The sequence below is a fragment of the Drosophila subpulchrella genome, chromosome 2L, assembly GCF_014743375.2.
Source record: "Drosophila subpulchrella strain 33 F10 #4 breed RU33 chromosome 2L, RU_Dsub_v1.1 Primary Assembly, whole genome shotgun sequence".
NCBI classification, from domain to species: domain Eukaryota; kingdom Metazoa; phylum Arthropoda; class Insecta; order Diptera; family Drosophilidae; genus Drosophila; species Drosophila subpulchrella.
In genome coordinates, this window is record NC_050610.1 from 21,456,148 (window position 1) to 21,480,600 (window position 24,453).

Here is a 24,453-nt window from a genome sequence, read left to right on the forward strand (position 1 = left end):
AAAGTCTCTAGCGCTCGCTTTTCGTTTCAAATTCACGACGTAACGACTCCAAGACGTAACGTATGCTTTTGCATTGGATTTAACAGACGAACGTAAGAGCTAACATTAGATTTCTCTGCTATATTGCAGGGGATTATGTTTCTTAAATGGGTCTTAAGCTAATACATATATTATCTTTTCACCTCATTTAGTTTTTGGTTTAATGTTTTTCATTATATGTACGTATATATATGTATTATAACTGATGTTATGTTTTATATTCATAAGATAGGTTAGGATAATATAAAATATTATATTAGAATTTTTTAATGATCATATCCCAATATTTTTTACATACTTAAAAGTTTTATAAATTAAGAAAAATATACTTCATATTATATATGTTTGATGGCAACTTTTTGGCATACTCTCGAAATTTTGTTGTTATTCCGGATACTACTAAAAAATATCTTCTAGCCCAAATATGGGTTTCCAATATGATTTAATGAATAATAGGCCTTCTCAAACTGCAAAATTTCTACAAAAAAAGTTCTAAAGAAAATTCTGGGAGTGTCAACGGCATAAATTTCCCCATCCAAATAAATCCTTTCCAAGATTGAATGCCTTTTAATTAGGGTTTGGAGCTCATTTGCATATTGAGAAAGTCGAATCTAGGGGAAGGTCGCCTTACATAGGCATTGCCCCCGGTCTCCTGCCCACAGCTCAATCGTATCTTAATGGCTCATTGACTATCTGTAATTTGACTGGGTTTGCGCTCATCGGGGAGGCCTATTTATGGCGGTGCTCACAACAAAAAGTGCCGCTTGATTGTGGTTATGTAATGCGAGACTGCGATCTTGCCTCCGGCGAATCTAAATATATATATCTATTCGCCCCGCCGACCCACCAATTTTGCACCACTGCTGCGGTGGACAGACAGACAGCCTTCACCCACACACGTGACTAATGGAGCGTGACAAACTCTTTGCATAAAAACCGCGATTGTTTTAAAGACTAATAAGAAAATGAAAGTTAAGATAATGTAATTATAGAATTGTGTTGCATGTTAGGTTGTTTTTTCCTTCCAAAATAAACTAAATTCCTGCGGGAAGAATAGTAATACATTTAAAATGATTCATCTTAAAAAATATATTAATTCAAGTCTATGAAGTTCCAAGCCGTATGACTTGAACACAATTAGTAACGTTTACTCACTGCGTGACAAAGAGTTTATACTTATTTTTACGCATCATTCACTTGCGATGATATAAAACACTGTATAGAACGATGTTATAATGTCCGTAAAGTTAAAGAAATTCAGCACAGATATTGAATGCATTTCGTAAACATTTGGGCACCCAACTGTTTTATAATAAACTTAAAACTTACCTATAGTTTTATTATTTCTAGTTTCCTATTAAATTGTACCCCAATAATAGGCAATAAAAGAAGCAACGACTTTTTTAAAATCCAAGATCCAAAACCAAGTTCATTTTATTTTTCAAAAATCAACGTAAATGTGGCATAATTTCGGGCTAAAAAGCAATGTTAAGTATAAAATGTTTAAAAATAAATAAAGCAATCTTCAAAATTCATATCCAAATTTGAATTTCTGGCTTATAATATTTCCAAAATATATTCACTTCTTAGATTAACGGGCTAGAAAGACCGCAACGCTCCTCAAAGCTGGCTGTGATATGAATATTGTTAACAACATTTCACCGCCACTTTGAAGACAGTTGCAATCTTTAGATTCTTTATAATTTTTTTAAGAACCCCAACTATTCATAAAACATCGTAGACCAGCAGTATTTTCGGTTCTTTTATTAGCAATATCACGTTGATGATTTTTGGTTTTGTTTTATTTTTCTGGGAGTGGGCTTCATGGCAATAAACGTATTTCGTATTCGTATGTTTATCGTATATATATATAGTTCTATATGCATAGGCGCAAGAAATCAACTAAGCCGCGTATTATTAGTTAGTAGTGTAATCTGTAGATTGCATATGTTGACCTTAGTCTGGATAGTGGCTACTGCAAGGATTTGGCTGATGGGGCGGAATCGAAACCGCCCTTCGCCCAGCGAGAGGAATCATCTTAGATTAACATTACCATGCTTTGTGGATCGGCTAATGCTAGATATAGTCGTACGAAGGACGCTTACTGGCTACCACATTCATATAAAGATAGACAAACCTTTGCGGTTTCTGTGTATAGTTCGAGTCTCGTATCAAAATGCTGTATCAAAAAGTTGTACAAAATGCGCTTTTGGTTTAGCTATTTGGTGTTTCGGCTTGATTTGATGTTTGATTTGCTGTTTCTGTTGGTGTCAGTTCTCGCTATCTTGTATAGTCTGGCTATAAGTCTATGTGAGTTGCTTCTATTTTGGTTCTGTTCGAATTCTTCTCTTCTGATCTTGGCTCGCAAACATTTTGGTGTGAAACCGAGTTCTGGGCTCGCAGTCTCCGAATTTCGCAAAAATGATTAAAAAATAAGAGGGGGGGGGGAAAAAGGTGAGATAAATGTTCATCGTACATTTTATTTGATTTTCGGTTTTTCTTTTTCTCTTTTGTATTTCTGGTTGCTTAATCAAATGATAAAATTAATTAAGTAAAACGTTCATAAAAATACGGTAAAATATGTGTTTAGATATATATCTTTATATCTCGTGTAAGCATTAAAAAAAACGAAAGAATTCAGTTAAAATATAAAGCATATCGTATAAATTTCTCGTATTCATATCGTACTTGATTCATACTTTGAGCGTGGGAGAAGTCATCGCAAGATCAAAATTAAATAAAAATAAAAATCGTCTGCAAGAATTAAACAATAAATCACAAAACTTAAACTAAGCACGTACAAATCTAGTCTAAAAATTGTTTATGTTCCTTGGCGAACTTATCATCCTTTCCATCATCCATCTTCGGTTCCTTCATCCTTTTTTTGTTATCAGTTGTGCAAACATTTCGCTTTCGACTTGAGGCTTACATTTAATATTTAATGCTTAATCAGTTTTCTTGTTTGTTTGTTTGTTTGTTTCTATCATTCTTTAGAGACAATCATATTTTACTTAGCACAGTGGCTCGCTATTTAAAAAAGCACATTTAAATATCATATCATATGCATGTATGTATCGTTATAATTTCTTAATTCGCTTTCGGTATGTGAAATGTATCAAAAATTTGACTATTAACTACAGTTTTCTATACTTTAATGCATTTCCGTTCTTATCTCTTTCAATATAGTTGCTATATATGTGACTGTCAGTTGTTGCGCTTGGTATCATCTCACCGACTAACAGTTAACGCGTTCATAAACATAATGATATCATTCGCTCAGCTCTAGCTCTATCAAACAATCCAAGTATGCCATAATCGTATGGGTTATCGTGCCGTAATCGTAAACTGGCCTGCGCTTAAACATAGATCTTATGGTTCATATACATGTATGTATAAATCTAAATATATATCTTTCTTCTCGCCGCCTTGGCCAGCTTAAATGTAATGCCTTTAACGTTCTTCTTCATAATCTTAAGATGCTTCTTGTTCAGTGCGTGTTGATTTCAGGCGATGGATGCCGCAATCTGGTGCGCTTCTTAGTCGGTTAGCGTCTGGGCCACAAGAGCCAGCTGATCCATGAGCACACGGAACGCGGGACGCTCCTCGGGTCCATGTGACCAGCACAACTTCATGACCTTTTGGGATAATAACACAAAATTTAATTAGAGATATCGAATAACATATCTGCTAGGTGTTACATACATCATAAATCTCCTTGGCACACGACTTTGGTTTCTCTAGGATAATTCCGCGCTGCACACGCTCCACAACCTCGGTGTTCTTTAGGCGACCATATGGCATCTTGCCGCAAGTGAAGATCTCCCACATCAGCACACCTAAAACAGCAAACAATAGTTATTAAATCAATTAAATAATCCGGGTCAAAGACTCACCGTATGCCCACACATCGCTCTTGGAGGAGAAGCGCGTGTAGTTGAGCACCTCGGGCGGCGCCCACTTGATGGGGAACTTGGTGCCGCCGGAGCTGGTGTACTGATCGTCCAGAACATATCGGGCCAAACCAAAGTCAGCCACTTTGACCACATTCTCGGAGCCCACAAGACAATTACGGGCGGCCAGATCTCGATGAATGTAGTTGTGACGCTCCAGGTAGGTCATGCCCTTGCTGACCTGTATGCACATGTCCAGCAGCAGACCCATATTGCCAATCAGGGTCTTCTCATGTCGGCGCAAGTAGTTCAACAAGGAGCCATGCTTCATGTACTCGGTCACAATGTAGATGGGTCGGTGCTTGGAGCAGACGCCATATAGCTGCACAAGATTCGGATGCTGCAGCTTGGTCATCACCTTGGCCTCCTCGATGAAGTCGTCCTCGGACATGGTGCCCTCCTTCATCATCTTTACTGCCGTATCGATGGATCCGCGCCACTTGCCGCGTCGCACAACGCCAAACTGTCCCGAACCCAGCTCCTCCATCAGCATCAGCTCCATGGGATGAATCTCCCATTTGTCGTGGGACAAGCCCGCCGTCGGCGGAACTGGGCGATCGCAGGGCGAGGATTTGAGTCGGCAGGCCAGGCCGCCAGAGTTGTGGCGATGGTAGTTGATCAGATCCGGAATAGTCTCACAGCAGTGCTTCTCGCTCAAATAATACTCGCAGCGGGCATTCTGCTTGATGTGGTAGTGCTTCACATGCGACTGTGGACTGTGGTTGGATCATGAGATTAATATTTATTTTTATTTTAGTTGGTTTTTTTAGTAAACTTACACTTTGGTATGCAGCGATAGTGTGTAGAGACCCTTGGTCGATGACTTGCGGACCACGAAACAGCCCTCCTTGTCGCCCTGCTTGAGCAGGGACTCGGCCCTCTGTCGTGACATGTCGCCCACATACCATCTAAAAGAAAAAGATCATGACAATCATTAGTTTCAAAACTATAGATATTGTTTAAGGTAATATTTATAATAATATACAACAGATTATTTTAATCCTAGTTATTTAATAACATACTGTTTATTAAGCTTTAATTGTAAGTACTTTGTTTATAAGAATATTGTTTATAATACATTTTTTGGATTTCCACCATTACTCAAACACTCAAATGATCTTAAGTACACAAAATACTACTGGAAGTATTTATTTCCTATCGTTACTTTATGGATTTTTGGTTTCTAATGATGGAGTTATCCCAGTTTAATTCTTCAAGATCTTCAATAACAGTCTATTTTATACTCTTTCTGATAGTTTTCTTTCATAGTTACAACTGTTGCACTTGCATTTATTTTGATTATGCCAAAAGTCACTAAAAGCATTTATTTCCATTAGATACTTTGATGATTTTTGGCTTTTAATAATAGAATTCCATTAGATTTACTATTTTAAAGACTCGTTTTACTCACTCATAGCGCTCCAGGCCCAGCAGCGCCTTCGGCTTGACATAGTTGCTGGGAATATAGCCGACATTCCCTACGGCATCTTTGACCTTCCACCAGTGTTCCTGTGAGTCATCGATAACCTCGTATTCGGCATTCTATAAAAAATCAAATCTATAGCTATGCATTCATAATGGAAAGGGTTTTGTGTGTGGTTCCCACCTTTTCCAGCGACAAATCGCCCCCTTCGATGGCCTTGAATGGATAGAGTGCCACCACCAATTTGACAAAATGTGAATTGTCCTGGCAAAGCAAAAAGAAAACATTTTAAAAACCATTTCGCTGGTATATAAGGAAGTGTTTCCCACCTTGGCTTTGGAATTCGGTGTTCCGGGGGTGGGTATACCGCCAGGCATATTGGCATCCAATAGAGTTCCGTTGCCGTTCAATAGAGTTGGGGACTGCTTGAAAGTTGTCAGCGAGGACTGTGTTTCGGTATCGAAACGAAAGTTGATTAGATGCAAGTTTATTTAATGGGTGTCTAGTGGGTCCTATTAAAACTCACCTGAGGCTGCAGCGATGTGGGCGTGCAACTGCCACCTCCTCCTCCGCCGCCGCCGCCTAGGCCAAGGCTTCCACCGCCTCCCAATCCGCCGCCCACTCCGCCGCCGAGACTCCCCGAGCTGTTGTGCTGCAGGCTGAACTGACTGTTGGTCGTGGAGCTGTTGGGGCTGATGCTGCGCGTTGAATTCTGGGCTGGAGAACTGCCGTTGCCTGGAAAGAATTAAGAGAAAATAAAACTAATTAGAAAATATGATCAAGTTCGTTTCCTAAGTCTTTTGTTTAATGGTGGGGGGAAAAAAGTCTAAAATATATATACATTTTTCGAGGTCGTTGTCTAAGTCTTTCGTTTTGAAATAACATATTTTTTAAGCAACAATATATCTCCAAAAATAATCTCCACAAAATATGTAGATTATTTTTAAAACATATTTACCACACTTAAATTTAGAATTAACCAATTTAAATTTAACATTACAAATTTCTTAAAATAATTGCTAAAGTTCGTTGCCTAAGTCTTTTGTATTAAAATAAAATATTTATTTAACACTATTAAGTCTCCAATCTCCAAAACATATTTTAAAAATATGTAGTTCATTTGTAAAACATCTTTTGGGGATTTACCATTAGTGTGCAATGTATTACACTAAAACTTAAATTTAAACAATTTGAATTTAACATTACACATTTTTTTAAAAGAATTGATAAGGTTCGTTGCCTAAGTCTTTTGTTTTAATATAAAATATTTCATTAACACTAATAAATCTCGTTAAAACAATATTTAAATAATATGTAGTTCATTTTTAAAACATCTTTTAGGTATTTACCCTCAAATCTAAATTTAAACATTTTCAGGCCCCAGGGCTGACCAATTAATTAGCCATCGACCAATATCGCAAAATCGCCTTATGTTGTCTGTTTTTTTTTTTTTTTTGGTGGCTGGCGATTCTTGTCAAGGTGATAATTAATTTGAAGCTGGCCAAGCGCTGACACTGAACATTGACAAGATTTTCAATGGTTCAAGGCGCCCGCTTGACTAACTGACTGGTCGCCCACAATTCGTAGATAAATCAAAGACACCAGAGCAGCGCACTGGAAAGCTTTTTGATGAGCTGGACTTTGCCCCGGCTTAAAGCGATTTCAGTGTTGGCCAACTGGGGTTTTTCAAGGGGGCCCCCTCAATAGTAATAATAATAATAACAACGTTAGCTCCAAAGTGAACTCAAAGTGTAACCCCAATTAAAGAAAAAATAAATAAAGACAAATAAATGAAACTTAAATGCCAGTCGAGAGCAGTCGAGTTTCGGCATTTGAGTGGGCGTCTCTTATGCAATAGTCTCCCCCCCTCATGGAAAATGACTCATGATATACATTTTTGTATGATTTTTGGATTTTTCCTGTGTGTGTGTACCACTTGGAATCCACTTGGCATCGGATGAGCGAATGGAGAAGAGTGCTTCAGGTAGGCGCCTCTGCTCGAGAATCGCGATCGCCGAGCGGTTAAAACAAAAGTGAAGGTTAATCGCAAAGCGAAAGTGACTGCCTATGGCTTAAGTGCGATTTCCCAACTTGCTGGCTTTATTGTATACATATGTACACACCATACATATAAATAAATTGATATAATACGGTAGGAGAGAGAAGAAAAAATTGCCCTGCCACTGACTTTCAATTGATAAGCCAATTTTCTCAATATCACAAAGCCAAGCAGCAGTGCACACACACATTTTTTATGTGAAAACTTGTTGGCCCGCCTGCCCCGCCCCCTCCTGTTTTTCCGCCCATTCAAACAACGAGAGTTACGAGGAAAACGTGCCGGCAAAAGATGACAAAAGCCTTGGAGGCACAACACTAAACAATCCACTCCAAACAACTACGTAGTACGTACTCATGCCCCTGCATTGATGCAAGATTGAGACCAAAAATAGAAAGTTTTTCTTTCTTTCCCAGCGAGACGCACGCAACCGCACACTTGCCGGTTGTTAAAGCCGTGCTCAGGCTTTTGTCTGGCCATTTTCCATGCAAATGAAAAGCGCCTCAAGCATTTTCCCTGCACACATATACTTATAATAAGTAAATTGCTGGCTTTGAAGTCTGACTTCTGCCGAAAGGTTGTCGTATTTTATGCCTGACTTTGATTTAGATGGGAAAATCTAAAGAGATTTTTTGGAAATACTTATTTTAATGAGATATATTTTATTTTTAGATGTTAAAATATATATATATGAATATATAAAGGCAAATAAATAATGTATAGGATATTTTATTTTTATTTAAAACCATTTTTTAAATATAATATTTCATATTTTGTTAAAGAGTATTTCAAAATGTAGCTCTACCCAAAATATAGCTCCTTTTCGGCTCATTTTTAATAACAGAGTACTAAAATTCACAAGTTCCCAACTGGATTTTCCCGTTGCCCAGCAAGTTGAGTATTTAAATCATTTTGAAAACACTTGAAAATTGGCAAACGGAAGTGCATTTTAGATACATGTTCATAGCTCTCTCATAAATTACTCATAAATGGAGAGAGGAGATATTATATTATAGTTTCTGCCACATCAACAGGTGCGTTGCATTTCCAAGCCCACTTGCAACATTTGTCATTACCGCTCCACAGGTATTTATAGCTAATTGTGTAATTGTGCTTTGTCTTGCCCCGCTTTTTCCTCCACCAATCCCGCCCCTTTTAAAGGCCCCCCCCCCCCCCCCCCCCCCCCCCCACCCATGGCAACAATTTGTTATGCAAATTGCTATTCTTGTTTTTGCTGTTAATGCGAGTATTGTTGTTACAGCTGTGGTGCTCAACCTCGAGCCGAGTGTTTGTGAAAATCAAAAGCTGCAAGACTTTCAAACACGTGTTTGCCGCGGTGTTCTCCATAAGTTATTCCAAACAGGTGAAACTAATCAAAATGCTTGGACGATGACTCAAACAACCGTAGCGCAAAGAAAACGCCCACAAAAGTTACAAACAAGATCAGGGTCTAAGTCTTAAACTGTGGTAAACACTTGAAAAAATTATGAAATAATAAAATCCAATAAACATTATATCTAATAGTAATATATAATATCCAATAATAATACATAATATCTAATAATGATATCTAATAATAATACATAATATCTAAAAATGATATCTAATAATAATATCTAATACCATATAATGATATCTAATATCTTAGTATTTTATAGTCTATAATCTATAAACATGTTTTTAGATATTATTAAATTGATATCTATTAATAATATCTAATACCTAATAAAAATATCTACTATCTATATTATATAATCTATAAAAGAGGTAATTCCACAAACATGTTTTTAAGTATCCTTGGCAGCCCTAAGAAATAACTATTTTTAACGATTGTATTAGTTTGTATTGTAAGATCTTTTGGCATTTAAAATTAAATTAAATCCGTTTATTATTATTTAGTAATAATTTCCTAAAACAACAAAGAGTTTCTAAAAAAGAACCTTGCTAATGGATCCACCTATCATTATACCCGTTATTAAGCGGAATTTTTTGAACAACTTCCCATAAATGGCATTGCAAGAATCGAAACATTAATTCAAGACCCCGATCTTTCAGCTTACCCAGCTTGAGTGCCGATAAAAGCATCATAGTTGCTACAGCGAATATCTGCGGTGAAGACCTCAGAGACTCCACTCAGTAAAAAATTCCACTCTTCGGCGATATCTTGCAGTAATTGTGTCAATTCACTTTCACATAAATCGCTTGTTCGGTTCGGTTTCTTGGGTTTCTTGGGTTTCTTCTCTTTCGATTTGCAATTCTTTGAACTACAGTTTCAGGTTGTTGGCAAACTGGTTTCGCGGTTGCTTCCTTTTTGCAATCTGCAGTTGCTGTTGCTGTTGTTGTTATTTGTATTTGTTATTATAGTAGTTGCTTTTAGCTGCTTGCTGTTGACCTTTAAGCGTTCCCCATTCAGCGATGCTGAGCGGCTTTTACCGTTAAGGCGGCCCTCGAATGAATAAAAACTCGGAGCTTCCTGTGCTCAAGATTTATTTCTAGTAATCTTGAATATATTTTTTTTTTAATATTTATTTTTTGCTATATCTGAAGTCTGCTTTCACACAATGGCCTAAAGCGACGCCATCTTGAAAACATTTTCCATAGGCTTTACAAATTTTCTCATTATCCCTCATTAGTTGGGGTTATAAACTTTGTTTTCCATTCTATTTTCAACACAAATAAAATCACAACAACTAGGTGGAATACATTTATCTTTGTTATAAATTTCTTTCTCCTTAAAAAAATATCAAAATTTTGTGCGCGACGCGAACTGTTTCAGTAAATGTTTAAAAGCCAACTGACTGAAATGGCAACTGAATTTTTTTTTTTAGCCAGACAGCAGCAACCTGGCTGAGAAAAGCAACAACAACAGCAGCAACAGTAACAACTTCCAACTCACGGAGGCCATAAACATAAAGTAAAACTTAATTGTAGCAGTGGAGAGCGGAGAGTGGAGAGAATGGAGAGCAAAAGCAGCAGGCTCTACAAAGCAGAAGCCGCCAAGCGAAACGACGACAACTTGAGCAACAAACAAACACCGTAAGAAATTGCAGGTCATTTCAATAAATTTAATAAAAAAAAAATTAATAAATAAAAATAAACATATAAAAAAGAATTACAAAATTTTAAACTCCGACTTAAACTTTGTGATAAATATATTTTATTATTAAATTAAATTTATATATTAAATATATTTAAAATATCCTAAATATGTTGTCTCTTCAGAGGTAAATCTTTAAGATAAACATTAAACAACTATGGTTCTTAATCTTATAAGTTAGTAAACTCAATATACTGTAAAGCATGAAAATTATTTATAGAAAATTATTAAATCATTAAACAAAAACCATTAACTTTTACAATAAAAAAGTAAAGTTGCTAAGTGTAATTAGGAATTCTACTGGGTTTCATAATAGGGTTTCCTTTTCCTTTTTTAAAAATATATATTATGTTTCCAGTCAGGACAATTTCTTAACTCAAAAGTTAACATAATCTGGGGATTTATATTATGAACCATACCATAATAATAAGGCACAAAAGTAAATGGATTTAACAAATGATTTAGGGTATTAAAATATACCAGATATACACATAATATATGTATTATTTTTTCAGTGTACAGCTATAACCACATGTGTCTAAATCACCTATCAAGGTGCAGAGTTGAGAGCTGGCTCTTCTTCTTTTCTTTTTCAAGCTTGTCAAGATGCAACTATGGTTTTAAAATTATTTCTTCAATACCATTATTTGTTGTATTTACCAAGCGATGCGCCTTCAACTGTTAAATGAATTTTCTTTGAATGTTAACGGTAAAGTTGCCATAATGCACACACACACACACACAGAAACACCAAAGAAAAAACTGAAAAAAAACAACTACAACTACAACAGCGATTGCAACAATTACATCAATGAAACGAAACAAAACTTTTGAACTTTTGCTTGCACGTTTAAGTTTTCGGAGAACAAAAAACACGAGAAACTCACTTGTATAATAGCAAAGTGTGTGGAAAAACGAACAAAAAGCCGCAAAAAAGAAGACCGAAAAAAGCGTAGTTTCTTTTGTTGTTTCTTCTTGGCGAAGATGAAGCAACAGGCGGGAAAAACAGCAGGTGGGAGCGAGACGGGCGATGTCTGCACACCTGCACACCTGCACAGGTGTGTGTGTGCCAATAAATATAAAAACAAAGCAACAAAAGTTGCTAGCTAGCCAGCAACATGTTGCTGTCGAAATATTTAAAATATTTTCCCATATATATACATTTTGAATGTTTACTAAGACATATGTATTATTTATACTGCATTTTAAGTGATATATATAATTTGAGTCAAATAAATTTAGTATTTTCAGTGTTGCTATAAAAATACTAACAATTTACGAATACATTTAATTTTTAATGGTTTATAACTGAAATGGCCTATACTTTAAATTTAAATAGTAAATATTATTTAAGTTAATATTTATATTTATTATGCTTAATAACTGAAATGATCAATACATAACATTTAAATAGTAAATATTATTAGTAAATCTTTATCTGATATTATTATTATTAAAATATATAATAATATTTTAAGGCAATCTAAATAAAATCTTTAAGTTTGCCGACTTATTTATCTTAAATAATGATGGTAAACTGGCATCCTAAACTTTCATTAAGTTTGGCCCCATTTCTTTGCGTTTTTTCATCCCGCCTGAAAGTAGGCAACAGTATCTTTGAAATAGCACTTGTGGCCACAATGCAATTGTATTATGAAATGGGAAAAAAAAGAGTTTATAACAAAGAAAAAGATGATAATCATGGTAGAGAAGAAAGGCAGCTGCCACAAGCCTAAACATTACTTGCTCAAAGATCATTTAGCGCCTTTAACAAATGACTTTGTAAAAGTGCAAAGAAACTAGGAATAAATAACCATAACAGAAGAAAAGAAGACATGACTTGAATAATGGTAGTATATTTTAATTTAAGTGTTTCAAAGAAACTAAGTTAACTGATAATAAATACTTAAATTGCCGTTTACAATTTCCTCAATGAAAAATCACTAAAAATAGTAAAGTTTTTTTATGATTTTTTTAAACACACATAATTCCCAAATGTAACTCCCTTATCCCCCAGAACTGCCATAGTCAATAATCTTACAACCATGAAACGCACGTCACACAAAACATCAAAAATTAAGGTTAAATGTTTACATCCGAGGCTCATAAAAAAGCGTGTGAAAAATTGTTAACTAATTGGCAAGTTGCATGCGGCAAAGAAAACAAATAATTACACGCAAATTGTTTGAAAAATTGTGCAGTCAGCGACACCAGCGCCAAGAAACAATAACAAATACGGTTATAACAACAATAATATTCAAACAGGAAACGGCAAAAAGACAAACAACAAATTGTAATCGTGGCCGCGTCTCTGTTTTTTTTGTTATTTGTTTATGCAAATGTGGGTTAATAACATTTGAAGGCATGCGCCGTGAATATAAAAACATTGCTGCAATTCGGGAGTATCTGGGGAATTCTAATCACTTTCCAAGTATTTCGTATATCACAGCACAAAGTTGCCAAGTTGATTGAAATGTTTCTCGCGATTATCTCATTGATTTGTCGGTGGGTGTTATTCCAATCCCCCAATAACTTTATACCGCTTGATTAATTGCTCTAGCCCAACTGTAAATTGCATGGCCAATTTATAGATGGGAATGCATTGAATTATGCATTCGATTTGGTTTTGCATTCTGGCATTCAATTACCACCAGACGGAAGTGGGTTTCAGTGGGTTGTAATTGTATATGTTTTTATTAGTCAATCACTCACATTCTTTAGCTAGGTGCTGGTAGAATCTGACATCAAAAGCTACTGAATTTCAGCACCTTATAACATTACATGATATTGACGGGCATCTTATACAAATCGATTGTTATTACGATGTGATGATACTAAACTTATATCACTATTAAATAACTTATAAGACCAAGTAATATCAAATGATATTTACGGGCATCTTAAACAAATCGTTTGATATTACGAAGTGATAATACTAAACTTATATTACTATTAAATAACTTATAATACAGAGGGAAACAAGATGTATCTACTAGGTTGTGAATAACTTGATTAGTTTAGCTATATGGTATATGATAATTTACCTATTCTTTTCTAACACATTCTTTTTTTCCAAAATAACTACTGAGCTATAGCACCTTATACGTTAAAAGTTATAACATTACATGATTTTAACAGGCCTCTTATATATTATATATTATTTTGTATTTAAGAAGTGATGATACAATATGATATAAGTACTTTTAAGCAACTTATAAGACCGAGTGAAAAATAATTTCTTTACTAGGTGGTCAATAATGTGATAAATTTATATAATATATGATATAATACCAATTCTGTTCTGACACCTTCTATGTTTTGACATAAAATACACCTACCAATTTGGTACATAATCTATTCATATTTCTTATATTATGCTATTTTAATCTCCAAATGGCTTATAAATTTCTGTTTTGTGTAGTATTTATAGCTCGGTTATCAGATTTTCATTATGCAACTTCCCAAATTCACACAAATCAAACCCCAGTAAAATTTCATTTGAAAAACTACATCCCCAGGCGATCAACGCCACAGCCTTAAATCACTTTCGAAAGGCGAATAAAGCTCTTGGGATTAGCGACCGCCTCTAAAAGTCTACCACTCCCCCCTGTGGGGTTTTATGTCTCCAATTAACACAATATAAAACAAAACCCGAACAAAGGAAGAAATAGTCGTGGACAAAGCGAAATCAATCGAACCAATTTGCATATGAAAAATGCGGTCGAAAATAAAGCGGGCGTTGCTTGATATGCTTGATATACATATATTTTGGAGTATATATTATTTTTGGGTTTTCTGGTTAATTTCTGCCCGCAGCTTGCATTTTTTATGCATTTTTAATGAAACCATTTAGGCGAACGGAGACCACAGGCAGATGGAAATTGTATTTATGACAACGAGAAATCCCAGAAACCAAAATCATAAAGTTGATAAGCAACTTTTGAGCTGTTCTCTGACCTTGATTTTGTATGGTTTATTTTTTGGGGTTTTTTATTTGTTGTCATTTTAAAACTGAAAGACATTTTTCCATTTTCAGGCAGGCGTCTTGTCAATAACTTTGTTTTGTATCCCGATGCAAATTGAATTTACAATAAATAAAAGTGGTCAACCGGATGGTAAGGTAAAGATCTTCAGCGATTTAGGTTGACAACAGAACTGAAGAACTAAAGAACTAAGAAACTACAGAACTACCGAACCAAGAATGGAGATCTGTGTATAGCTTATAGCTATAGCTACCCAGGTGCAGTAATGCACGTATGTATGTAGATTCGTGCCCAGAAGCAAAATGAGACCCCATGGTCTCGTGAAGAGTCACCGATTGCTTTGTCGGGCCAAAGACAATTTACAATAATATTTAAATACGCTTTTTTTGCAACTGCTTTGACTCGCCAACTGGTTTGGCGACTGCCCAAGTTAACTTAACTTAACTTAACTCGACTTGAGTTGAGTTGAGCCGAGTTAACCTGAACGTGCCATTGCCGGTTCCCAAGACTTGCGTCTCTGGGGTTTCTGTTTTCGGTTTTCAGTTTCGTTTTAAGACAATTTTACTGAATTCCGAATCCAGCGAAGGCTATTTCTGTTAAATTGAAAATGGTATCGGAATTCATACACGCCATTGGGGTATATCCCAATCTTTTGTTCTTATATCGATCATAGTGCTGAATTCTACAGAAACTTGACTTAAATTCAATTTTTTGTGATTTGTGACAGGTGTGCCGCCATATGAATTAGCAACTGCGTCAAGTTTGCGGTTATTTTGCATTGCGACACGAACTTAGTCTTTTGACGTCATGGCAATCACACGTTATTTATATTTTGTTAGCAAAGTAATGTGTGGAAATTCTAAAAATAAATTTGGGGGTAGACTAGGTTGATTCCCTGTAAAACTTTAAAATTAAAATACATTTTAAAGTCTCTTTTTAGATGGATTCTATTTATAATCGTTTTCTTAACATATGATTTTCTGCCATATTTTATAGGTAAGGAAAATGGTTTTAAAATATCATATTGGAATTTAAATTAATTTTTGAATTTTTTTATAATTTGTAATCAATCTAAAGTGGCTAGAAAGCTGGTTTTTGCATAAAACCGTAACTCCTATTATTAAATATAATACGTATATTTCTAAAACCATCTACTAAACCTCTACTCCTATTATTAAATATAATATATATATTTCTAAAACCATCTAGTAACCCAAAAAAACACCCACTAAATTGTAGAAAAAACACGAATACTCATTATAATACCCCCTGAAAACGCGTTAAAAACGCAGCTTGACATGCACATGAAATCGTACATACGAAAAAACAGCAACTGGAAAATAAATTGAATGTTTCTGGTCAATTGGTTTGGTCAACTTTAAAGCACCGAAACCGCTCGACAGTCAACAAGTGGCTGTGAAAGGCAGAGGGAGACAGAAGCTGCCAATGGCTTGTGCTTTGGCTCAAATTGCAAATGCAAATTGCAAATTTTTGTGGTCATTGTTAAGTAAAGGCCATAAATAGGCAGCACCAGCAGCAACAACAATGCAATAATTTTATTGTCAACTTTGGCATGCCAATCAGCCAAAAAGAAAACAAAGCGAAATGAGCACAAAGTAAAAAACCGAAAGTCTAGTGAGGAAAAAAAGCGCACAAAGCGCTCCAAGTGGGGCGTGCTATATAAAGATGATGGATAAAATGGGTTATAAAATGGGGTCTAAAGACTTGGCATGATAGAGCAGCTTTCAATCTTCGTCTCTCGGCTGAAATTACTATGCAAAAACAGACTTTTCGATTGGCATTGATGCCTCTCTGCCTGTAGAGAATCCACACAATCGTAGAATCTACAATTCTTCCCAGCCTGGCACTTTCGGTTTTATTGCAACTGGATGGATGGATGGATGGATGGATGGATCTCTGGGATCTGTCGTCTTCAGGTTTTTCTTCTGGGCTTGCCCGACGACTGCTAATTGATTTCAATTATGCAATTGCCATGTCTCTTCAGCTCCCCCATTATTCTCCTCTCGATTCTTCGCTCTTTTTTTTGCTGGCTTTCTTTATCGTGTGCCTGGCATCGTCTCGCCCAGCTGCTGTCATATGTTCTTATGTAGGCTCCTCTGCCGGCTGCATTGCTGACGATCATCTAATAACCGCCTGCCATCTGAGCCATGGCCATATAATCATGATAATTGTCAGGGAGCGGAGATCCAAGAGCGGGCAGCCCCGATCGCATCGGCAGACTGTCGCTAAATGCTGGCTTGGCGAAAAACACTGCGAAAATAGGGTTCCTAAAGATACATTTCTGTTTCCAAAAAAAACACCTACAATCTTTAAAAAACTTCACAAATAAGCAATATTACATTCTTAGCTCTTAAGCTTTTAATATTTAGGATTATCCTAACTTTAAATTTTAATATTTCATGATTTTCGTTAAGATCTATTTGTTTTTCATCATGATATTAAGTTAATAAAAAATATATTCTTAACTATCAAAAATGCACCATAAGATTAAAGATTTATCTTCAGATTTGTAGTCTTAAGATTTGAAAAGTCTTCAAAATGGTTAGGTCTTGAATTGTGTAAGGTCTAAAGAATTTGCGAATTCTTCCGATTTAAAGAAAATTAAGCAATCCTAAAACAGTGTTTGATGGTAATCTAAAATCAACTAGCTCCCAAAACAAAGTTTCTAGTCTCTTTTTTAAAACCCAGATTTTTTTTCAGTGCAAGATTCGAGTGACTGCCTCTTTGGAAGGCAATCATCGCCAGCGACGCCTCTGCGGGATGACTCGACGTCATCTTCCAGGGGAGTTGAGCTTTCGCTTTGCATGCAATGCGGCAATACAGATCAGAATTGGTTTATGGATCCCCTATCAGATGGTTTTGTGTTTATAAATGGCATGGCAAAGGCTCCAGAAATGTTTACGCTGCAATACATTTACGTAATTGATGCACTCTTAGCATTTACGTAGGGTTTGTCTGCATAAGATTGAAATTCTTTTGTTTGCGTTTTAAAAACTGTCGGGTGGAAATAAATAAACAACGAACCTAGAAGTTTTCCTTATCAGTAAAATATATTTTAAGAAATTTAAACACTTTTTGGAAAAGTATTTGAAGGCAAGTAAAATTCAAACTCATATCTAGATTGCACTACAGATACATTTGACAAATATTTGATCATAGATACATACGTCATTTCAAGTTATTTTACTTAACAAATTTAGTTACTTGTAAGCATGACATGCAATTTACTAGGTTTTTTTTCTTGCTGATGTAGCTTTGTATATTTGAATCTCTTACTAAAATAAATTCTCTATAGTTTACTTGTTTGGTTAAGCTTATCTTTGTGAGCTGTCTTGTTTATTTAGAATCTAGCAGTTAGAACCTGTATAATATTATATATTCACAGTCAAATTAAATACTATTTATAGCCATTTTTACTTTATGGCTCTTCCCCCATGTTTGCCAATGTAAACATGAACTAAGACACAGAAAAGTTTATTATAAGTTGTCTCGAATAATAAATATGGTACATAATTCTTAAGAGGGTTTGTCATAAATTATTTTAAGCGCAAAACACCTGATTTTGTTGGTTTTACCACCTGTGTTAAGTCTATTAATCTTTTTTTAAAGGCTAGATATTTATTAATGTAAACATGTACTGAAGACAAAGAAATGTTTATTATAATATGTATCAAATAATAAATATTCGGCATAAATCTCAAGGTGTTTGTTATACAATATTTTGAACACGAAACACTCGTTATTCATATTGATATTGGATTTAAGACGGGTTAACCACTTGTGTTAAGTCTATTAGTCCCCTTTTTAAGGCTAGATATTTATCAGTGGAAACAATGTACTATAGAATGACTCAAATTATAAATATTGTACAAAGTTTTTAAGATGGTTTGTCATTTTGAGCACAAAACACTTGTTTTTTATTTTGATTGCGTAATAAAGGCGGGTTAAACACTTGTGTCAAGTCTATTAAACCCTTTTTCGGGCTAGATATTTACCTTCTTTGGTTTTGGAACTGGTCAGGCTGTGACCTATGTGGTTCCAGAAGTTCAGCCGGCAGCCGAACACTTTCATTTCCTTGACCCGCTCCTTCATGTTGCCAATGACGCTCGTTTCGGCCAAACTCACGCAGGGAATCATTTGAGAACGAACGCGTTTTCAAATTTTATTTCTATTTTGTTTCCCCTATTTTAATTGAATTTGTACTGCTGGCGGGGGTAGAAATAGATTTGTTAAAAAACATTGACGCGTTGTGGGTCATTAAAGTTGAGTTGGGCAAGCGGTTTTTGCAGCCATTCGAAGCGATTTGTGATTTGTAATTGCATTTTTTTTAAGTCACACACGGTCTACACAGCTTAATGAGCCTCTGCTCAAGTACAAAGTTTGCGGAAGCAAAACCACCAAACTACTTAAAGTCCATCAAATTCATGGAATAGATGCTTTAATTGCCAACAAAAACCAAAAACATTTCGGACCCTTGAAACAATCAATCAAAACAACAAGATATTCAACCGAGGAAGCCGACGAAATTTCAATTCCTGTTTTGGCAATTGAATATAAATATTTGGAGGCATGCTTTTAACTACCCCGAACACATGAAACTCCCCATAAATCACAGACATTTTGCATTTGATTTATGCTTTATTTGAAGAACATCAAACGTGTCTTGCTTTTTATATTTTTTATTCGCTTTAAATTCCTCAAGATGAGTTCGAGAATTTCCTTAAAAATGCTTGGCACAGATTGCAGTTAAGATGAAGGGGGGAAAAAAAAGCTCCTAAACAATCGGGGTTAGCCTGCTGCAAATGCTAATGATGCTGCAGCCAAAGTCGGTTGAGGTTGCCCCCATCATTATCGACAATCATCATCAGCTTCATTGATTTTCGCATTGTAATTGTTCGAGTGAAGCCGAAGCATCGCAAGATTAATAATCATTTTTGTGCGGTAGAAGCTAATGACGGATCCAATCTTTAGGACCGAAATTGATTTATGAGGCCTTAAACGAAATAGAACAGTTTTCATTTGCTTACAAAATGGAAATACTACTTGGTAGGCAAGTAAAAACCTTGAAAACGCACCCAGTGATGTACCACAAAAAAAAAAACCCCATCAAAAACAAACTCTTAGACAACAATCTAAATCTATAGCCGTGGGCAGAGAAGACCTAGGCGCAGTTCATTGAGCTCCACTGTAACACTTGGATGTCTCATTTTTTATTTTATAGTAGCAACTGTTGGCAACATAATTAACATCAATTTCCAGTTTGGTGTTTTTTTTTTTTGTAGCCTATTTGGTTCCTTAATTCAGTGGAACAAACACACAAAATCTAATGAACTTTCAAAATGATTAACGATGCTCTCGGCTGGTGGTTTACGCATAATGGGCGTGGCCCTGTATTAAAATTGAAGTCTATTTACAGACTGATTGGTAGAGGCTTGATAAACAGTTAAAACGATATCGAAGTGATCAGGTGTGGACGGAACTTATTGGGGAATGGGTCAAAATAGTGTTGCCATGAATATAAATGACCGAGAAATTAATGGTATTATGGTATTATCTTTATACATAGATATTAAAAATAAACTAAGCTAAATAATGTTACATGATATGTTACTGAACCGAGAAATAATTGGTTTTATGGTAATATCTCTATAGATATTGGAAAAAAAATGTATCTTAGCTAATTCATGTATATTAAAACTGCCTATACTATAAACACCCAGTTTAAGTTCACAACCCAAGGGCAGCAGAATAGTTTATTTGAGAAAACTAAAGTTAAAAGCTTGATGAAAAGCCGTGGGAAATATGAAAACAATGGCATCGTTTATATTTGATTAAATCAGAGTTTTAAGCAGGATGATTTTCTAGTTTCAAAGTGCTACAGATCTCCTCTTGAAACTCGTGTCGAATTGGGAAAAGTGAAATTTTCACGCCTTACACAACCGTCTATTAAAGCCTCAACTTTAATTGCATGCGAGTGTTGACACAAAAACGAGAAAAACAGTTCAACTTTTACCCGTCGTAAACTAAATAAAAAAACAAACAACTGAATACGTTAAAAGCGTTGACATACGAACGTCTCATTGACCTTGCCTGACCCTGCAAAAATCAGAAAAAGAGTTAAGATGCTGGCCCCGAGCGAAAGGAAAGCGTTGCCAAAATAATACCGAATACAAAATAAACCGTTTGGGGCGTGGCAAAGTGAAAGAAAGCAACCGCTTTGACCTGATTCCGAAAGGTAAATGCTAAAGCCGCATGGAAAAAAAAAGATCCAAAAATCCAACAACTCGAGGAGCGTGAACAAAGCAAATCCGCCAAATAATTTAAAGCGGTCAAGAAGCTATAGCTTTCGCTTGTCATGTTTTCATTTTCCCTCCTCTGTTGTGCTCCGCGACTTCTTGAGGGTTTTTTTTTTCGGGGTTTACTACGGGCTGGTGTTAAAAAGTCGGCAAATAAAATGGCACGTAGCTGACCTTGACCCGCTGCTTTTGGGTATCCCATAAAATGCAATTTTTATGAACAGGCACAGCCGCAAAACAGCAAAGCCAGCAAATTGCAATTGAATCTTTGGGCCAATTTATTTTTGGCAAATTGCTAACGGTACTGGAAAATCAGAAAAAAAGGGGGAAAAAACTAAGTGCAGGCTTTCGCAATACGCAAAAGAGTTTTTTTTTATTTTTAACCAGTTTCAAAGAGAGCTGCCCACAGAAAAAGGCTTAAAAGACACAGAGAGAGATGGGGCGAAAAACTTGTTTCCGATTTTTATTTGCAACCTTCGAAGAGGCATCCCATCCGAAAACTACCTTTTCGTATCTGTATCTGTATCCGTATCCGTGTGTGCCTGACTATCTGAGCCAGTCTGTGTGTGTACTGCCACAAAACCGTTAGTTAGGCGGAGGATCCTTCGATTTTAAACCTGGTTTGCATTATAAATTGAGCCAAGCAGCCACACAAGTGGTTTGGCCTGTTTGAGAGTGGAAAACATACATTTTTCCAGCCGATAATTAACATGGACAATGAATAACTTTCTTAGGTACCTGCCACACATAAACACATACCTCACAGCTGAGGTCAACGAAATAGTAGAAGGATCTCTATAAGTAGGTATATCTTAACAAGGAAACGTTTAAATCTGACGAAAATATTTGGCATAAATGAAAACTATAAAGGCTTTTGATTAATGGAATAATGGAATTCCTTTTCACGTTGTTTTAATGCAATCAACTAGTTAGTTTTATTATTAATTTTAAAGAACCATTAATATTCCTCAAATAATATAAAAAATATTATACACCCTCCTCTCCTTTTAAAATATTTTCTTTTAATATGTATTATCTAGAAGATACTACCATTTTGAACTCCACTTATTAGTTTTATAATGAACTTTAAAGAACACCTTAAAATATTATACAATTTTAAAATATCTTCCCTCCCATCCTTAAAATATCATTTTCCAATTATTCAAGTCTAGACTGCATTATCATTTTGAACACCATTGTACGAAAGTACTTTACATCATCAAGAGGATTTTACTGTTTGCTCATTTGCTAAGAACATTTTGCCTCGTTTGTTTTATTTACTTTTATGGAGAGGTTAGAGATGCCAATCGCATTTACCAAGAATTATCCACACACTCAAGAGACGCTTAAAAGTAAACCTCCCGCCTTGTTTAATCGGCTGCCATCAAAATATTTGTAATCCAAACATTTATGACTCGGTAGTTACATTTTGGAGTTACAAATTTAATGCCTCGCCATGTAGGGGATTTTATATCTTTCACTCTACCCGTTTTTTTTTAGGCCTTTTGTTCGGCGTTATTTCTCAGTTTTTAATGACAATTTCAAGCTACCTTTTAATGGCTTTTGGGTTTGTTATTTTTATTATTTTTTATGGACCCCCTATTCCCATGAAGAGAACACCATGAAGAAAAAAGATGGAAGCGGAGATGGGGAGAAAATGTTTTCTACATATAAACAAAAGCTTCAAGAAAGCTGAGAAAACACGAGTAGACGACTTGAATTGATTTCTATTGAAATTTGAAACGGCACTTTTAGTGCTGCCCTTTGTAATTTTTTTAATGGGTCTGCTGCGATCAACCAAATGCAATGCGATAAGAGCCAAACTGATAAGCCAATTGAGAAATTGAGTTGAGGGAAATGTGTAAGGGCAAATATCGTGTATGTTGGGAAATGCACTCAAGAAATGGGTATGGACGTACCCCGTTTACTGGGAAACATTGCGATAAAAACCATGACAAGGCAGCGAAGTTGAGTTGTTATTGTAAGAAAAGGCAGATTTTCCAAGATTATAGAGCTATGACTCATAGTAAGGGGGCTTAGAATTTCGTTATTTGCATTCTTTGACAATTATCTGGAACTGGAAGTTTATGACTATTTTTATCGCTTCTGGGTATTTATAGTACCTAGTTTTATTTTTAACCATTTTAATAAGTTTCTAAATCAGAATAGTAATTTAAACTTATTATTTATATATATTTACAACGATCTACGTTATCTAATAACTGTTTCTCATAACTGTTGGAACAAACACAAAAAACGTTGTAGGACTTCATTACAAAGGATCATCAGAAAAAACAATTACGATCTTTGATGAAATAACCATCAAAACCGATGGAAGATTGATACTTCCTTTATGACCACTCCCATGAAATATTTCCATTATTGAGTGAGTGCCTTATACCGACATTCGGCTTTCGGTTTTAAGTCGGGGTAGTGTTATTCCATGGCTTTCCACTGGTTATTTCTGAGCTGGGTTACGTGATAAGCAGGCTTAAGTATTTAAGCATTTGCCTGAACGTGCTGGCCTCACAAGAGACAACAAAACAACAACGAAAAAAATAAACATAAACCAAACGACGAACGGCTAACAAATTCTCGTTGAGGCAAAGTGACCTAAACCCAAAACCCAAGACTCAATCGAAAAGCAAATGAGGGAAGAAACGAAAAGAGATCCTGTTTGGGAAATATACCAATATCCACAAGAACAATATTGAATTACACAACAGTGGAGTGGATTGCGGGATGGGCTATTTCGGCTACCTGCTTAGGATAATTCTCAGGTTTTCAGAGCCATAAAACGACTTTGAAATTGAAGTTCGTTAGGATCGGAGGCGCCCTCACTTTGCTAATTGGTCTGGTGTGAAAGGGAGGAGTGAAATGAAGAGAGAGGGACAGGAATACCCATGGGTAGAGCTCATAAAAACTGGGTTTTCTAAATAAAGAAAGTATTCCATTGTGTTGTTTTATTATATTTAAATAACCTAAGTTTCCGTTTAAAAATGAGAAATAGCTCTGTAAAAATTCACAACTAAGATACTGATTTATAATTAGTTAGTTCTAAGAATAACTAACTATTTAAGGCCTTGCTGAATAGTTATTTTCGTAACTCTATACAATAAATGGAAAACAAAGGCCCATGTTAAGATTATAAAAATGAAATATCAAAATCGTTACACGTGTGTAAGTCCCAAATTTACGTCATGTTGATTCCAAATAAAGAAAGTACGCCATTGTATTGTTTTATTATATTTAACAATCCTAAGTTTCCGTTTAAAAAATGAGAGCTGGCTCTGTAAAAGTACACTATTAAGATACTGATTTATAATTAGTTAGTTCTAAGAATAACAAGCTATTAAAGGGGCCTTGCTGAATAGTTATTTTCGTAACTCTATACAATGAAAAGAAAACAAAGGGCCATGTAAAGATTCTTTATAGTACTAAAACGAAATATCGAAATCGTTACACGTGCGTAAGTCCCAAATTTACATCCATTGATTAATGCCCATCAATATGAAGATAGCAAAAATAAGAAACAACACAATAGAAGACCCTAAACGAAAATAAACCTTTGAGGAGTTCTTTCCCATC

General features: G+C 35.5%; 1 protein-coding gene across 5 annotated transcripts in view; it reads right to left on the reverse strand.

The window, feature by feature from the left end:
• Positions 1-2,489: 2,489 nt before the first annotated feature.
• The window catches only part of LOC119546252 (tyrosine-protein kinase Btk29A), a 59,918-nt gene continuing 37,954 nt past the window's right edge, over positions 2,490-24,453 (reverse strand). The window contains exons 2-10 of one of the 5 annotated variants that reach the window (XM_037852409.1): positions 18,565-18,771; positions 5,939-6,147; positions 5,742-5,858; positions 5,596-5,676; positions 5,401-5,531; positions 4,769-4,897; positions 3,933-4,705; positions 3,742-3,875; positions 3,533-3,674 (exon numbers count right to left, since the gene is read on the reverse strand). In XM_037852409.1, coding sequence (XP_037708337.1) covers positions 3,576-3,674; positions 3,742-3,875; positions 3,933-4,705; positions 4,769-4,897; positions 5,401-5,531; positions 5,596-5,676; positions 5,742-5,858; positions 5,939-6,147; positions 18,565-18,706 — 1,815 coding nt within the window. In that variant the 5' untranslated portion in view covers positions 18,707-18,771 and the 3' untranslated portion in view covers positions 3,533-3,575. Of the gene's footprint in view, positions 3,675-3,741; positions 3,876-3,932; positions 4,706-4,768; positions 4,898-5,400; positions 5,532-5,595; positions 5,677-5,741; positions 5,859-5,938; positions 6,148-9,528; positions 10,063-18,564; positions 18,775-24,453 lie in introns of those variants that run through there. The other 4 variants (XM_037852408.1, XM_037852410.1, XM_037852407.1 and 1 more) reach the window with 4 other exon arrangements.